Source organism: Tursiops truncatus, chromosome 4 (genome assembly GCF_011762595.2).
Source record: "Tursiops truncatus isolate mTurTru1 chromosome 4, mTurTru1.mat.Y, whole genome shotgun sequence".
NCBI lineage: Eukaryota > Metazoa > Chordata > Mammalia > Artiodactyla > Delphinidae > Tursiops > Tursiops truncatus.
The window spans coordinates 88,542,175-88,561,514 of record NC_047037.1 but is presented as its reverse complement, the minus strand read 5'-3'; the positions used below and the strand labels follow the sequence as shown (position 1 = coordinate 88,561,514).

At 36.1% G+C, this 19,340-nt stretch overlaps 1 protein-coding gene across 1 annotated transcript in view; it reads left to right on the top strand.

The window, feature by feature from the left end:
- The window catches only part of TRAT1 (T cell receptor associated transmembrane adaptor 1), a 51,148-nt gene that overhangs the window by 22,718 nt on the left and 9,090 nt on the right, over positions 1–19,340 (top strand). Inside the window, exons 2-4 of the mRNA XM_019923318.3 lie at positions 4,231–4,341; positions 11,907–11,943; positions 18,146–18,207. Of these exons, the coding sequence (XP_019778877.1) occupies positions 4,231–4,341; positions 11,907–11,943; positions 18,146–18,207 (210 nt within the window). The remainder of the gene's footprint in view (positions 1–4,230; positions 4,342–11,906; positions 11,944–18,145; positions 18,208–19,340) is intronic.

Here is a 19,340-nt window from a genome sequence, read left to right as displayed (position 1 = left end):
CGAATACCCATAACAATAGGTACAATGAGGAAATTAAAGAATGAAGATAAAGATCAATAAATCATTCTTTCTGTCCTTTGGGTAGCTCACAGTCTAGTGAGTGAGTGCTTCAGAAAGAAGGTACTTTTGAAGGATGACTAGGAGTTTGTCAGATGGCCAAGGGGGAAAGTATTTCAGGAAAAGGGGCAAATATACAGACATAAAGGCATGAAATGGTAAGTATGGTATCTACTGAAAATTGCAAGTGCTTCAGAATGATTGAAGCATGGTATATTATTGGGTGGATATAGTAGGTAAGTCCTAAAAGACAGGCAGGAAACTTAAAGTAACATTTTGTGGAAATTACTTATGGTAAGGAAAGAAAAGTGTTACATCCTCTATGTTTAGGGAGGAGATAGGAGCAGGTACCTTCTCCTGAAGGACCTATGTCACAGGCTCCAAAGAAAAAACAAAGGGACAACTTTCCCCAGAAACCATGGAGGAGAAGAGTGTACGGGGATCGTGTGTGTAAAGATAGTAGCTGGGTTAAGAGTGGTTGATGGAGCAAGGATTAATGGAAAGAGCCATCAACATAAAGTCAGGGCCAACTGAACTAATAGGAACAGAGGCCAAATTGACCTGAGCAGGGTCTGCTTAGTATTGTGTTTTAAAATATTGGCCTTCAAGACACCAAAATTCTTTGAGATATGCATGTCCTTTGATCCAGCAATTCACCTTCAGGAATTTTTACCTTAAAAAAAATTAAGGTTGGGTGTATAGTTTTAGCTAAAGCTAGTCATCACAAGATTTCTTATATAACTAAAAATTAGAAGCAACTTAAATGTCTAACGATAAGGGATTGATTAAATAAATTATGGGGGCTTCCCTGGTGGCACAGTGGTTGAGAGTCCGCCTGCTGATGCAGGGGACACGGGTTCATGCCCTGGTCCGGGAAGATCCCACATGCTGCGGAGCGGCTGGGCCCGTGAGCCATGGCCGCTGAGCCTGCGCGTCCGGAGCCTGTGCTCCGCAACGGGAGAGGCCACGACAGTGAGAGGCCCACGTACCGCAATAAATAAATAAATAAATAAACAAACAAACAAATAAATAAATAATGGAAAATCCATACAGTGGAATAGACAGCAGCTAAAAGAAATGGAAGAATATTTTGCTTATAGGAAAAGACTCATGGTATAAAATTATCAGGGGAAATGTAAATAACAGTATAGTCAGTATAACTAAATCCTATGCCTCCGACCATAACAACTTCTACTCAGAAAATAATAATAAGTTTGGAATTGTATTAACCAAGGTGTTCACAGTGATTGTCTCTTGATAGTAGGATTAGAGTTGATTCTTATCTTTTTGTTTTGCTTATCTGAGTTTACTAATTGTTTTTAACTTTGAACATACATGATGTGTATAATAAGTCTGGCCTCTTTGTAGCAATTAAAGTTCATTTATTTCAGTGTCACCAAACACTGACTGTAGAGGGTGAGTGATGAGAGTCTACATTTGGCTGAGTGAATAACCTAAAATGATAGTTGTAACATACCACAATAGAAAATATAGTGTGTGCACTCAAATTGCTTTAAAATGTGAAGGAACTTAGAACTGTATCTAGACTGTGGGTCCTTAAGGGACATACACAAGGAAAAGAAAAGAAGAAAACTCTTTAATAATAGAATCATTAATTTAATCATTACTTTAATAACAGAAATCAGAAATTAATAACCCTATACTGTGACAGCAAAGACGGAAACTGAGACCCATCTGGCAAGTGAGACAGCTTGCTGGCCCGATTGTTCACCATGATAGTTAAATCAACCACCTGAAAGGGGTTATTATCAACAGGAGGTGGGGAACAATCGAGCTCTGAAAGTTTGCCTTAAAAATTTGCTTTAACCCAGCAATTTTACTCCCAGGAACCTTTCTCCAGATAAGTCCACATACGTGGAAAATGTCTATCCAATGGAGTTTCTTGCGTTATTGTTTGTAAGAAAAATGTTTTAAAAATCAGAATGTCCATCTTAGAGAATTGGGTATATAAATTATATTACAGTAACACTATGAAATTCCATGCAACCACTAAAAATAACATACTAACATGGTAAAAATCCCCCAAACACAGTGGTAAGTTTTTCTAAAAAAGCTAATAAGTGTAATATTAGTGTCCCATTTATGTTTTAATAGAGGACCTTAAGTGTTATTCTATATTTGATGGTTGGAATTTTTAAAATTTATACTCAGCAGGCAATTGTTTTTTAAATAAACAATTAGACTTAAAAATCAAATCTAAAAATATGTGCAGAATCATATAACTAGAATTTTTAATATATTTTAAATAGTTTATTATATTATAGAATTCTATAAGTATTTATGGGATTATGTTCATGATGAATAAATTAGGCACTTCCAAATGTTAGTGTTTTTAACCAAATTAATTGGTAGCTCTATTGCAGAAGATAAAAGACTGCTCAAGTCTTCTCAGTTTTCTAATACTTTATGAAATATAAAAATTCCCTGAAAGAAAATAAAACCACTCATTTCACTACCATTATCAGTTAACTTTCCCATTTATTAATTCTTGAAAAATTTTTATAAATCCTGTAGTATATGTCTGGCACAGCAGAGTAGAAGGCAGAAATGGTCCTATTCTCTGTGGAGCATATAGTATTTTGAACATCTAACTACATGGTACAAAATTAAGGAGGTAGCAGACATTAGTAGACAGGTGTTAAAAGAGACACAAACTAGTTCAAACAAAAGCAATGTATAGGTGAATAAGTGATATGCAAATTATATGCATATATGTATATGTACATCTATATCATAAATAAATATATATTTTATATATTTAATCACCACTATGCCTAACTGTTCATTTAAAAATAAATGATGCCAATAAATAAATAAAGCAACTCAAATACATAGAGGGTAGTTCAACAACCACTGCCATGTTAATAATTCAAAGAAAATTAACAACTCAAACGTCAAATCTGAGATTCAGAAAAATAAGTAAAATAGAGCAACACAAAGAACATCTGGATTGAGGGAGTCTTTATTTGATGGTTTAAAGACAGGCTATAGGGAAGTAAAGCTAATTTCCCTCCTATTAAAGATTTTGCCTCTTCTGCTTATTGTGTTTAACATATTTGGATTTCTTTGAAAGGGCTTAAAATGTTCTAGGCAGCCACAGAGAGAGAGTTGGGACTATGAAGGAACATAATCTCTGTTGTAGCTATTTTCACATTGCATTTCTAATTATATGCTCACACATTCACATCCCCAACTAAACAGAGTTCCTTGAGGGCAAAGATTCTGTTTTCTTTGCCTTTGATTCCCTAATATAGGGCATAGTTCCTGGCACAGAAGAGATACTGACTGAATACATAAATATATAGTATTATACAATCACAAGTTATTTTTCTGGGGTCAGTATTCACATGGGTACATGACTACTAAGATAATTAGCCGAATTTTATATATGTATGTAACTATATCTCATATTTTATAATATATTTACAAATATATTTGTAATTAGGCTAATTATCTTAGTAGTCACTCATGTATGTGTAAAGATTGCCATAGATAATCAAGGGCAACTGACAGGCAATATCCCACAAAACCCCCTTTACAGCTCAGGAATGAAAAAAGAGGCCTTCGCAGAGGGGAAGAGCAGAATCAACCCTCCATTATCTGCTCATGGAGCTCTAAATAGTATGAGAAAACTCCTTATGGCCAGTCTTGACAAAACTGGGTTACTATTATTCCAGTATTATTGTTTTATCCCAACACACAGTGTCCTACAGTACTGGGATTAGTAGAAAGTGATAAGTGATTCTCCATAATAATGAAAGCATGGAATCAATATGACTACAGACAAAGGATTAAAGAAACGGGAAAAGTATAGCCTATTATGACTCTGCATAATATGGAAGTTCTTAATTTTGAACCAAAGTTTTTATAACCTGTCACTATTTGTCAAATCTTAGTAGCTAGACTAAAAATGTCTTCCATTTCATCTTTACTAAGAATGTGGGACACTTGCTTCCTTTTACCCAGGTGGGAATTTGAATACCCATTTTGAAATCTGTAAAAAGCCTTTGGCTGTCAATGCTAACTAATTTCTTGACAGAGATTTGTCCTTTGTTGTGAATAAACACAGTGGTTTTAATTGTGGGAATACCTAGCTCAAAACAAATGAGTACGCAGCTACTATATTAAGCGTGTGTTTTCTTCTGTTCACAGAAAACTCTGAATGCCAGTTTTATGTCTGGGCAATTCTAGCCTTCTTGGGTTTAGCTCTGACTATATCGCTTATCTTCAACATTTCCCACTATGTGGAAAAGCAGCGACAAGGTAAGACATTTTCAGAAATAGCCATATGAAACCTGCTTGAGTGGATACTGAGTCACTGGAAAACCTACAGAATAAGATGATTTTATGAAATGTTATTCAGTAAGATATTTTTATCTGTAGAAAATCTATCTGGTACTTTTTTTTCACGCTGAGGGCTCTCTTAATTTAAACATGTAATCATGTTAGAAATGTAAACAGACTCCCAATTTTAGCTTTATCTCTACTAGAGGGTACAGCGTAGGAAGGGATTATCCTGGGAAAATGTATTTTTCCATCTTCCTCCTCCAGTTGAACAACTCATGAAATTGTAGCCTATTCTGGAGCATCTGTAAAGGTTCTTTCTGGTGTGTGATGAGAAGAGTGAAGACTAGGTCTTTAAGGTTCCACACGAGTCTATTCAAACTTCTCAGCAACGGTCGGCCTCTAGAGTGCAGCAGGCTTGGTTGGGATCAGAAGGGAACTGGAAAAGCAATAGACTGAACCACGGGCTTTTTATCAAACACTCCCAGAGTCTAGGATCTGCCACCGACAGCTTTTCTTTCCATTAAGCTGGGCAGAAGTATTAACCACGTGGCTTTCACCCTCTTGTGCCATGATTGAATTAGTGTGGTGCGCATCAAGTGGCACAATGTTTGCACACTGTAGGCACTCAACATAGGTATGTATGCTGAACACAATGACGGGTGAATGGAGGAATGAAAGTTCAGCTATTTCTTGGAGTGCTCTTAATATTCTAGAACCAAAAAACTCTTGGGGGCAGGACATTTAAGTGGTAAACAAATAGAAAAGAAAAGGTAAATACATTTTCTTTAAACAGATGAAAATAAATAAAGCAAAGTGAACAAAACTAAGTTAAGTACATGTGTCCAAGTAAAAGTACATGAAGCTAAATTAGAACAATGGTCAGATTCCAGAGAGAGTCCTTGATCCGCTTAAGAGTGTCTTAAGTGTTGATAATGCTAATGTAAGGTATGAAGAAGGCATTATTGTCATACAGATTTGAAAAACAAAGATGAGAGTCACTAGCAAATGAAGTGACATGGCTGAGGTCTCACATCTATTCAATACCAAAATCAAGGATAAGTGCTCAGTTTTTCTAATTATCTGTTTAAAACAGTTTCCACCAGCACATGCTCCTTTTACACTGTTGACCCAATGTCCTCAGCCAGAAACCCAACACTCGTTTAGGCTCTCTATTATATCATGTCTATGCCAAAGATGAAATTCCAGGTAAGCAACACATTTTCATTAGCAATGATTTCAGTAGTTATTTTTTATTTTCAAATATTTTTCAGACTAACAAACTTTATATGTCAGTGCAAGATGACCCATCAGACATCTTCTAAAAAGTTTCCTTCCTTTATAGAAAGAAGAGAGCTAAGAGTAGCACTTTTCTTTGTATAATAGCTTAAGATGACTACATTTCAATTATTTTATTGAAGTATTTTATGAATGCAGATAATATTGTCACCTGAATTAGTAAAAGGTGAACTGAGAGCTGTAAGAGATGAAATAATTTAAGGTGGAAACCAGGACAAGAATTTATCTGAGCCAGTACTTCACTCTTGCTTGATTCCGGCCGAAATCCTCTGGAGATGTGTATGGGGCCAGGGAACAAGCGGTTTTATGTGTTTAATGTAAACCCAACTGTTTAACTTAAATTTTATTTAGCAAATTTGACCTATTTACTTTCAACCTAAATAGTCCTTTTTTTCAGCCCTATGATTGCATTGAATTGTGGGGAATATGTATGTTTAAATCACTTTTTATCAATGTGATCAAGACCAGGGCTGGTCTAATTTTACTGACCTATTACTTCTGCCCAGAACTATTTGGCTGTACCAGTCTATTACAACACAAGGTGAATAGGTTTTCCAATTCTCATTTTTGGTTGTTTGTGTATTGGAATTTATTTACCCATATTCATACCGTTTTGCTACCATACAAACTTTTGGGGGGAGTTATTTGCTTGTGATGATTAGTTGACCACTGTTAAAAGACAGTTGCCTAACTAAAAAAAAGTGGGCTTTTCTTTTTTTACAAAGGCAGATTTTTTTTCTTCTTCTTTCTAATTGTACAAACCCAGGCATGCTATACCTGACTCTATTGCCTAAAATCAACAGAGTGGGAAAGAACGCTTAAAAAAAAACAGGAAATTGTGAATGACATTTATTGATGTACTTTTAAAAATCAATTTCAGTTCCCTCAATTGTTTTTAAAATCACGGCTTTTGAAGTCAAGCTGACCTGTACTAGAACTCTTGTTTTCAATATCTACCTGGGAGAACTTGTCTGAGGAACGTAACTTCTCTGACTCTCAGATTCCTTATCTACAAAATGTGGAAAATACTATCTAGACCATGGAGTTCTTGTGAGAAGTATGCAGATACCTTAGCACAGGGCTGAGGATTTAGTAGGTGGGTCCTGGACAGGGTACAGCCCACGTCACTGTTCCTGGTGGCCCGGGTGCTTCCTTCTTTCACTCCTTCCACAAATGTTAGAGGTTTACTATGGCTTCATTTAATTTTAATGTCTGTTATTTCAGTGAACATTAGTTTCTCTGGCTTTTTCACCCCTCCCACCATCCTTAAACTCTCTAAGCCCTCTCCAGCTCTCATCCCATTTCCTGCCCCCGTCTCTTTATTATTTAACATGTCTGTACGATAACCTGAGTTTTAGTGATAACGGTTGTGTTCAAGTCTGTGAACATACAGGTTCATTTTAGAGAGTTTTCTGTAGGCTTCCATGGAGTTGGTTCTAAATATTAGTCTGTCTCCAATTAATTTATCTGAGCAGTAAAGAGCTAAAGACTTCTCGAACACATCCCTTTTCTGTACCCTCACTGACTCCTTCATGGTGATCTTATGCCCTACAGATGCATATGAGCCCAGTGGATTGCCCTGCAGCAGAGCCCTGCCTCTCCCTTTCTAAGGATGGTGAAAAAGACAGAGACGCCAGTGGGAGGGGGAGAAAAAGACACCTAGAGAGAGGGGAGTGGAGACATGCCAGAGTGCTCCAGTCTCCACCACAGCCCCCTGATGCTCAGGCCCCTCACTGCTGCACTGCGCCATCACTCCCACCAGCCAAAGACACTACGCCCTTCCCCAGGTCTGAGCCAGGTCCCACAGACTCTGTCTGACTACTCCAGGCAGGATGAAGTGTCCAGCAGGGGAGTCACAATTTTCAGCACTGGGTCAAGTATAGGGATGGAGTGTTATCTCATACCCTCATGTGCACCTTCCCATCCTTTTAGGACACCCTCTTTCCCCCACACCCCACCCCACCCTGAATACCCTAGACCTGCAAGCTGCTAGGAATTATGGTACCACCCACTTCCACCACCGGGACTTGGGTTGGGTCATGGGTAGGCTCACCCCCGAGCTCATGGATCCAGAAAAAAAACAAAAAAAGACTGAGACTTCACTCGATCTTTACTCCTTAGGCGGAGCACATTACCCTGGGTCTTGCACTTTATAGACGTGCAAATTTAAGATTAGCCTTGGAACAGTGTTTGTTGTTGCCAGATAAGGCCCTTTGTTCTTATCCCATCTCCCTTTTTCTCTCTGCAGTCCATTCCCAACCACTCAAGTATTACTAATGACCCATCCTTTCTACCTCATATAAGCAAACAGCACTGTCTTTCTTGCTCACCCAAAGATTCCAAGTGGATTTGGGATTAGCTCTGCAAACTGTTTGACTCCTTTTCAGTCCTCCTGAAGACTCCTCACTGCTTTGTTTCTCCTGGACAGACAGACTAGAAGAGATTGCATCATATTAGCCAGTTTTTCTGCCCCTTGGTCTGTGTACACAATGCCCCTGCATCTGGCCTTATGTAGCTTTTTATTTCTACATCTTTGTGCTATTCTTTGCGGCTAAGAAACTTGCAAGATATGACTCTACCTTGGCAAACAGTTAGTGAGTAAGTTTTGCAGGTGTATTAAATAGCTGAAAAAAGAAAATCTCTATCCCAGCAACAGTGCAGTATCTACACATTCAATCAGATAGACAAGATAAGCCACTCCTTGATGTTTTCTGTAGCAGGGCTAGGTAGAAGCTTTGAAATGGAGTCCTCCTTCCCCCCAAATAAATCTTTCATTTGTATGTGATTCTTTGTCCAAATCTGTTCTTTACTAGGATTATATTTATTTCTTTTCCTGATAGGAATGCATTCACTTTTTCTTCCTTTAAGTCCCCAAAATATTATCTAAGCTTTCCTCTCTGTTTTGAGAAGGATAAAGAACTGCATGGTTTGCTCATACATCAAAGTCCTATCAGTGTATCTCCTATTTGCTAGAAAATTATGCCACATATTTCACATTAAAAATGTATCATAAAATTTGTATTATGGAGTTCAAACCATGTGTTCTTGTTTCTTGTTGTTATGTATCGCACATGGAAGAGTGAACACTATAAAGGGGAAACATAAAAGAAAATGTTAGCTCACACCCTTTCAACCATGAACCTGACCACAGTGTTTATATCTGAATCACAAGAGAGGATTAAGAAAACTCACCCAGCTTTTCTCACACAGAGTCTTGCAAACATAACTGCTTTATAATAAAAAAAACTGTGTTTGATTTTATTAAATATAACTGAAATGTTTAAGTAGGTTTTAAATCATGCCAGTTACTTTTAAATAAACCTATAAGGCCTGAGGACAGAGCAAGCTCTTTTCGGGAGCCTGAGCTTGCAGACCTTTCTCCTTTGCTGTAACCTCTAAACCTTTGACTGCTATACCTCTATTGAAAGAGATCATATTCTATCACACTTCTTATGGTAAGTACTGTAAAACTAAAACCACGCAAGTACTGACTGTCCCACTCCAGATTATACATTTAAATTTTAAGAGTAGTGTGATGTGGTGACCTCAAACTTTTAAGGTTCCCTTTCAGGGGGCTTCTTCAATACAGTTGGTTTTGATGTGTAATATCCTTTACCCATTACTTATTTTCTCCTTCTTCACATTGTTTTAGTTCCCTTTCATTCCACCTAAGCATCGCATTATTATATTGTAGCCTTTATATAGTTGTTTCTCTTTCCTTTTTCACACAAAGCTTTTTGGTCTAAATCTTTTAAGTATTTATTTATTTATTTGCTTTTCTCTGCTGCTAATACATTTTCCTTTTCCTTCTATAGAACTATCCTTTTACATATTACAGCAGTGTATTTTCCAGGCACCATCATTCATACTCTAAGCACCTCCAAATGGAAAATCCACATTATCTTTAAGAACTATTGGTCTGTTTGGAGAAACATTTTTATTCCATATCTAGTTTTTTTAATTCTATTTAAGTACTGTCATTATTTTTTGTTTGTTTTTATCTTTTCTTTGAATTTACTACTCAATTGGTGAAAATCTTCTTGCAAAAGGTGAGGTTTGATTATTTCATTTCAAATCAAGCTTTACTTATAATTTTTTTATCTTTCAAATAGCATTTAAATTATATCAACTACTTTTCAGCTAATCTATTTAATGAAGAAACTTCGTAATTCAAATCAGCACAATTAAACGTGGCTTGCTGCAGGATATGGATTTAGAAATATAATATTGATAACCAACTTTGTCATTTTCTAAAATGTTTTTACATAAATTATTTCATTTATCTTCCACATCTACTCCATGATATAGGCATTATTAACACTATTTTATTGATAAACTAAGAATCAGTTTTGCAATGATTTTCATGTTCATTTGCAATGAAATGCATTGAAGAACTGGTACCCAAATCCAGTGTCTTCTGATTCCTAACCCTGAATTTGTTCCATGATACCTCAGGCTACAGGTGGGCTAAATTCTTGTGTATGCACTTTAATTCCAGACAAATTTGAATAATAATTAATGACCTGAGTATAAACATGTACTTCATATAAAAAGAAATCAATACATACTTTATATTTTCCAGTTAACAATTTTCTAATCTATATTAACTAATTTTTATTCCTATGCTTATTGATATTTTTTACATTTCTCAAGCTTTCTGATTTTGCTGGGCTTCCATTAACTTGTGGCTACTGTGCAACAGTAGACTTCTCTAGGCTTCTCCCCACATCCATGTTGCATTCATATTCACAAAACTAGTCCGAAGGTAGTTGAAAACAGCTGCATCTTTTAGATGCAGTCCATGGTAAGACATTGACTGTGGGCTAGAAGAAACCCTCCAATTGGCCCTCCAATGTGGTGATTTTAATAATTTGTTTGAAACATTATTTAATGTTTCTCTAAGAGTTAATGACCTCTCTGGAGAATAACAACTTTGTCACACATAAATCTAACTAAAAATAGTCTTTGTAGTTGTTTGGTGACTTGCTCAATTATTGGGAAACATTTTTGTCAGTTTCTTACCAACACACAGTGTTTTCCAAATGTTAAAACGGAAAGATCACCATTTGATTGCTATTGTCTCTGAGTCACTGTCAGAGACTTAGATAATACTGGGCTTTACTTTCATATGATAGCTTTTGCAAGATTTTGGTTTTTATTTAATGCCAGGTTTAATAAAATGCAATCAAAATATAATAAATATCATATTATATACAACAATTCAGTTCAAAGAAAATTTATTGAGAAACCAGTAATACACACTCCTTCATAATTTTGACCTTAATTATTAAAACTGAACTCTGAATTTCTCTTAATTTTCCCTATTGCCTCTCTAAAAATTTCTTGAAACTATTTTTTTCCAATTTTGAATACACATATTTAATTTGAAGTACAAATACTTCCTTTCATTTGCCTTTGAACCACCACCTCCAAGGTTCAACAGTGGATACTTTGAGATTTGACCCCTACTTTTTTCATGATTTTACAATCTTACATCAAATCTCCGGTCAGTCTGGTTTTTGCAGACCAGCATACTGTTTCCCTTAAGAGCCATTCTACTGTTTTGATTACTTTTAGAGACTGTGTTGCCAACCTTTTCTGGATTTCTTCTCCCTAGAACCCTTATCTCTCCTTACCTCTCTATTTTTACCATGTGGGTGAAATGTAATCATGACCAGAGGAACTTCCTGAACATTATTTTTATGATGTTGTTGTCACATAGCAAGAAATGATAATGGGCACTCCAAGATTAGATAAATAAGTAAATAAATAGAAGTGTCTTCTAGGGACTTTTTTTTTTTTTTTTTTTTCTTGATAAGGAAGAAAAGCCTAACCAAACCAGCAAGGGCAAATAGGGAAATCTGTCAGAAGGAAGCAGAGGTGTTTCGTAGAACCTGAAGGCAGAGAGTACAGCCAGGCCCCACAACAGGCTGGAACCACAGAAAAGGCAGGGACAGGTTTCCAGTGTACTCCGCTTGGTGTTTCCCTGCATGAAATGGCCACACAGCTGGGCTCTGCATTACTGCCAAGCTGCACCATGTTTTCATTCCAGATTACCAAGAGAGAACCTGATTGGCCCAAATCAGAGAATATCCTTATCCCTAGTTCAAACAGTGGTGGTCAAGTGGCTTGATTAAAGATGTTAACTGGCATTGAGGCTAAGCTCCCCTCAGAGCATGCTCTAGAAGGTTTAAGACATGTACGTCAAAATTTCTTTTAATTTGTCTATTTTGAATATCTTTCAGATAAAACATACACGTACTCCGATGACTACTTTCCCAGGTATGTAGAATATGAGTCATAGACTATGATTCCCAAGGAATAAGGAGAAGTAACTAACGTTATATTGCTTATAGGTTTGGCTCAGGAATGTTTCACTTGGGTTAAAATAAAATGAAAAGTGAGTTTTAATTACTTTTATTTCCACCTGAAGAATAATAGTTATAATATTATTATCTGCCCTAGTTACTTACTCATCCTGAGTCAGTGAGAGAGCTGGATGAAGGACAAAATGAAACTCTAACCTGTTATCTACAGAATCCTCATTAATTTTGGAAGAAGATATCCTAGATTAGGATTCAGTTCAGGTTGTAAAAATGTAGTCTAATTAAATATAGAATTGTGTGGCTCTTAAGAATTCAAGGTAGTAAGAAATCTGGCAATATTGTTACAATTTAAGATATGTATGCACACCTACATAAACAAGGATGATTTGTGCTGTGCCATTTTAAGGGTATTGCCAATAAATAACTCTAAAATAATATGCAGTTATAGACATAACATAACTTAATTGCTTACACTTATTAAGAATGTTGCAGACAAATTTGTGTAGTATAAAACTTTTTTTAAAGAAGGTTTATAATATAAAACATAGTAAAGAAGTTTCATTTTCTTGGACAATATATTCTGACCCAAATGTATCATTAGATTGGAAATTCCTCTTTTAGGATTAAAAAAATCTAAATATAGAAAATTTCCTAGAGGATTCTTCAAGATCTTTTTGAAATGGTAAACTGAAAGGCTGAAAAGGTCTTTCAAAAACACAAAGCTTTCTCACTGTACAGGGTAAGACTGCAAGCTTTCTATTGGCCTCTAAACTGTCCTTTTTTAAAAAACAATTCTTCTCCGTGTGGAAATGTCTCTGGAAGATTCAGATCTGGGCTACAGGCAGACCCACACAAAAAAGACAATCTATATTTTATGACTGTTTTTAACATTGGATTCTATAACATGAGATAATTTAAGTCATTAGTTCATTTCAAGAGTGGTTTGCTGATTTGGTTACAACAAAAAATATGACAAAAAGAATCCTACATAACCATGTAGAAGTTAATCTGACGATTGATTTGATTCTTGTCATTTGAAAGGCAGTTAAGATGCAGTGTGATAGAAAGTCTTGTGATACTATCGTTCTACCAAAGACTGTGTTGGTGGTTTTTGGATTAGGATGGGAAGAATCAGAAAGAAAAATTGGTAAAACACTCATCTCAAAGCAAGCAGGCTCTTAGCTGCAGGGAAAATTCAGAAAGGAGGCTTGTTCCTTTATAACATTTGTTCCTTCAATAAATATTCATTCAACAAATAAGCATTTGTTTAGACAACAGAGATACAAAGATGAAAAGATGCGATCCTTCCCTCAAGGATTTAATAATCTGTTATCTACTGTAATAAATCTCCATTTAGGCAAATTTTGAATATACGATGCAGATTGTATCTATTAAAAAGAGGCTGGCATATTAATTCACAAGCTTATGTATGTACTTCACAGATTGTCTATTTCTCTGATTATGTAGTTTGGGAGCCAAAGTCACCTTTATAGGAGAGCATGGAGGCTTCAGAAAAAAACGAATGAACTATCTCCAGCCATTAAGAAATAAACATTAAAACAGCAGGTGGAAATAAGGGCTATCTTTCTTAGGTAGGGCTAGAATTGTGGATGCTGCCTCAGTCCTTAGATGGTTCAAAGCTGGGTAGAAGGGAGGCAAGCTTCCCTCACACTGGGTTCCCTGCTGCACTGCCCCCCTGATCCTACTCAGCATTGGTTTAGGTGGGAAGCTATGCTGGAGGGGAAAGAAATTTGCTTCTCTGGTCTTATCTTCCTGCTTCCCCAAATCCCTGCCTTCCTACATTAGTAAGTCAGGAACATGATCACTTTAAGGACAGCAAAGCGTCTATATCTAATAGAAAGTTAAATATACACTTCCTGGTATTTACCCCTGGGCCACTTTATTTGTCCTTTAAACGTAATTCTACACAATTCTTGTCTTTTGATCTGTGTTAAGAGGATAATGCAGTGAGAATATCATCGGTTTGAGGTACAAACAGTTCTGGATGTTAATCACTCTTGCAATTACCAGGTTTGTAATCTTGGGAAAATGAGCATTGCTGAAGTGGAATTTTATCATCTGAAAAGTATGGATTATAATATAATACTGTACTTACAAGGGTAGCTGACTGATTTTAAAAAAAAAAAAAGGCTGAATGCTTTATTAGGTGAAAATTAAGGTCTAAGAAAATTCCCACCCGTTTGAATTATATTTACCCCTTAATTTAGGAGAGCAGTTCAGATTTACACTAAGCTTATTATAGCTCCTCAGTGTTCAGAGTCTCTCTCAAGGACTTAGGACAAATCCCCACCTGTTCCCAGGGTTGAGTATCCTGATGACAATAGAACTCCTGGGTAGCCTTCCCTGGTGCCTCAGACTTCCAGGTAGATATGCAGATGAGACCCTCACTGTGACCGCTGCCACACTTGGAACCAAAGTATCTCCATGTTTTCAAGCCTTCTGTTTATTTGTTTTAATGTACAAGTAACCATAATCCAAGCTCCAACCCTGTGCGAATGCAAGAAGTCCAGTCCCTAACCTAAGTATTTTGGGGAATCCTCCAGAATGTGCTTATAGGTTCCAAAAACCTTATTCTTGGTTGCCTCTTGGGCACCCCTAGCTCTGTGCCACTGCTCTAGTTTTCTTTCCCCATCTTGTTTAGAATTCTTCATGCTGGCAGATCTTTCCAGTCTCCTTTCCCCAAAACTTTGACAAAGACTCTTCTTTTCAAGGGCTCCAAAGCACTGGCAATATAAACTCCTGTGTTTGACTGACTTTACAAAAAAGTAGACATCATTAGAAGGACATATGAACACTGATCAAGAGAATAAAAATTTAATGTTAGATATCATTGCCTGAGAGTCCATTAACTTCCCCCCTCATAGGAAATACTACTGGTTCTTAGCTAATCCTAGCCATACTAACCCTAGTTATACAAAAATTGCTGGGGTTTACACTTTTCTCCTGGACCAAGGGTCTATCTTTGATATCCAATCACCCCAAATTCAAGAAACCTACACCCATGGCACAGTCCCTGCCAGAGAAAGTAAAAATTTAATGAGCATATACTCAGGAACACATTGTTGCAACAACTTTGCCTTTTCTCTCCTCCTTCATTATTGCTTTTCCTTTCCTTTTTGTCTCATTCCCAGCAGTATATAAACAGACAGTACTGTCTGACATCTTTTTAAAAAAAAAGAAAAGAAAAGTTCCCTTGATATTAGATTGCCTATAGTTACCTCTCCATTGCTCTGCACCCTTCATAGCAAAACTTGGAAGTGCCATTTACATTCTGTCCATATTTGCTGACTTCTCTTCCTCTTCTCTTCTTTCTTGAACCTACTCTATTCGATCTTCTGTCTTCAATAATCCACTGACTCAGCTTTTGTCAAGATCACCAATGAAATCTACATGGCAAATCTTAGTCTTATTATACGTGGTCCATCTGTAGCATTTGACACATTGACACTCTACTTCTTGAGACACTTGCTTCTCCAGACTCTGGGCCACCCCCTTTTTGGTTTTCCTCCTCAATTAGTAGCAGCTTCTTCTCCTTTGCTGGTTCCTGAACCTTCGACAAGAGAGTGCCCAGGGCTCAGTCTAGTGAGCCTCTTCTCTATCTACACTCATTCCATTAGTAATTTCATCCTCTCTCATGGCTTTCAGTAACATTTAAACACTGGTGAAGCCGAAACATGTATCTGCCTATTCAAAGAAATGTCTACTAAGCAAATCAGGTTAACACTTAGCAAAAACAATTTCTGATAGACCCTAAGCTTACTCTTTTTTATCAATCTTACAAATTCCCAGCCCCTTAAAATAGTTTTATTTAGTTTTACAGAAATCTTTCATTTTTATTTGGATATTGGAACCCTACATTTATGTCATAGAATTTGGGAGCTGAAAAGAACAATAGGGATTAAATAATTTAATATCCTTGTTCATAAATAAGGAAACTGAAATTCAGAGAATTTCTGTCCAAAATCACCCATGCAGAAGTAATGATTTTTTAAAAATTGAATTTACTTATTTAATCTACTTAGATAATAAAGTATTTGAGGCATTTTCTTTAAAGCACTTCACAATAAAATAATAATAAAATATAAATACAAACTTTAAAAATAGAGACTAGAGAAAATTTATATGAAAGTAGAAAATTTGAACCCTAGTAAAAGATGCAATTAATATTATTTTAAATCTTGGAATGTCAGTAAATGTGCTGATTAGTTAGAAGATCATTTCAGACATGTTGAGAACAGTGGAGAATCTGATCTGGACCAAAACTCAGAGGTGCGCTAGTCTCTGGGCATATTTATTAATATATTTTAAATAGTAATCAATCTTCAACATAAAACACTGCCAAACATTTGTGCTTGAAGTTTATTAGATATTCGCAATAGGCTGGAGCTATTTGGCATTGCCAAGTAAAGACATACATTTTAATTTGTTGGTTAGGCAACTGCTTCTTTATAATAGTTTATTTGCAATGATTAATCATTTGAGACCTGCCTGTAGACACAAGGCACTGCATTATAAATCACGTCTTATTTTCATTCATAGAGAATGAAATGATGTTCAGTTTTTGGACATGATTTATCATTTGCAGGTTGTATCTGCTATCTGTGTGGGCTAGGAAAAATGGATGGATTGTCTTATTAAAAATTCTTCACCTTTTGCTATTATATTCTCTGTATAGCCAGAGAAAAACCATGAGCAGGGACTATTCCATATCCCAATATTAAGCTGTAATGAATTACCAATGGAAAGAAAGGTTATGGATGAGTTTCTTTGTTATCAGATAAGCGAAATACATGTCAGGATCTGGATCTTCAAATCATTTCATACAGGTATCATTTGATCTGTTCTTTTTTTAACGATACCTACGTACTATTTACATATACTGTCTTCTTTCAGAAGCATGGGAGTAATATAGGTGTTCTGCCTTGAGATAAGAGTTCTTTTTCCTTTGATGCTATTCCCTCCAGCTCTCAGTGATATGTAATCTCAAAGTTAAAACATTTGCTGCTGTTTTATGAAATGCCACTCTCACTGCCTGAAATGTTCTTCTGTCCCCAACCTGCTATTGTGAAAGCTGGTCACCAGGGCCATTGTCACTGTTTGGTGACAATGGTAGGTTGCCTACTGTAATCCTAGTTCAGATGAGGCTATAAGGAAAGTTAATCAAACATCAAGAGCAAATAGTATTCAGAGCTTTAGCACCAGACTTGCATTACAATCCTAGCACTGACAGTTACTATGTGTCTTTTGACAGTTTACCTCTCTAGCTTGCAAATTCCTTATGTGCACAATGGGGCTTTTAAAAAATGCATCTCCTAGGGTTGTCCTGAGGGTTGAATGAGCATTGGCATAAAGAAAAGCTTTCACAATTGTTATTTATTGCTGATATTACACATAAGGTTAGGGAAAATACTTTAATTTATCTGAATCTCAGACTTACCTGTAAAGTGGAAAATAATAATATTTCTGCAGAATTTCCCTTGGTTTTTGATATAATGCATGTAAAACAGCACAGTATTTGGATGTAATAGGTGATCAATCATTTTATTGCATCTGCCAAGCTGAGTCTACGATATTTCTCTGGCCTCTTATTTTTTAATCATCACTGTCAGTTAATATTTATTTAGTAAACAGTGTTAGGGGTATGTTCAGAGTGATATTCTTGGCAAATAAACAGGAAGTACAATGTATAGATTAGAGCACAGATAATCTAGGTTCTAATCCCAGCTCTGTCATTTACTAGTCTTGTGACCTTCAGCAAATTATATAACCAATCTGTGCCTCAGATTCCTTATCCCTAAAGTGGGAACGCTGTAGTGCCTATCTGGTCGAATTGTTGTGAGAATTAAATGAATGAATATATATAACGCACTTCAAGTAGTATCTGTCACACAACAAGTGCTAAATAAGTATTTGCTATTTTTGTTCCCCCAAAGAGGGTCCAAAACACATCTTTTCAAATTCATACACACATACACATACACACTTGCATTTACTGACTTACTTGCCTATCTACCTTGGCTGGTCAAGGCTGAATAAGAGCATGAAATAATTTACCCAATATTGAATTTAGCTGAGAGATTAGTTTTGAACTATGTGTAAAGTAGATTCTAACAAGGCAAATTATTTCCTTATTATAGGGAAAATGAGTATGACCTTGAAGACACACCAATTTATGGTAACTTAGATAATGTGGTCCCAGGTAAGTTTTATTTTTCCAGAAATTAAATTTATTTATAAATCAATTACCTCACTTAATTCCACAAAGAATTTGAGGTAGCTTATTTTTTGTCACAGTCACGTTTAAATGTTCCAATGGTAACCATAAATTCAGTATTTTTAGCATATCATTTAGCATATATTTCCAAAGCTGCATTTCATAAATCATATTGCAACATTCAGTGTAAATCAACATCCTGTTTTTCTATATTCTCTTTATTTTACTCTAGTAGTAATGAGAATACCGGAAGACTCTATTACCATGAATTTTGACACACACAGAATTCTATGAAATAAAGTTATTTCTAGAACAGTAAATGACCCAGGAAAACAGTGCTTTACGCTCTGTGTATAAAAGCAAATCTACAGTGAATAATTTGGAACAAAGAACACATTCTCTGGTTTCTCTTGTTTTAACTGCTTCTTTTAAAGTAGAGAACCTAGGTTTACACTGATGACAAGCAGGGAAAGAGAAGCGCCAAACCATCACTGAGTGGGTTATACATTTTTTTGTTCTTTTGTAACAAGTACTCTTCAGTTCCCAGCATCCCTTATTACTTGAAATATCCCAACCACCCCAAAAATAAAATGCCCCTAAATGCCTCAGAACAAACAGCTGTGATCTAATTCCAGAGCTCTGATGAGAGAAGCTGTTGAGAGTAACGCTAGCATTTAACGCTATCCTTGCCCTGTAAGAAGTTCACTTAATTCATGATAGGAGACTTGGGGGTTAATTCCTGTTGATCTCTGAGTCTCAAACACAGAGATTTCCAGTAATGGGCTAAATTTATCTGAATCTCTACATATCAAAACAGGAATCTCCTAATGTTACACACATGAGAATTTTATAGGAGTCAAGAATTTATTTAATTTTTGTCTTTCCCCCCATTGTAGTGTCCTCTAAGCTCTGCACTCTGAGGAATCAGAAACTATTTTGCAGCAATAGACTATTAAAAATAATTTTCCTTCCCATTTTCCCTTGCAGAATTTTGGTGCCCACCTGTAATACCTGAGGACTTAATTTCTTATGTATTCTGGTGGCTCAAAGCCCACCATATCTGCAGTCTCCATGTCTAATGAGCACAGGTGTCACTCCTACAGGTTCTGATTTAGTAG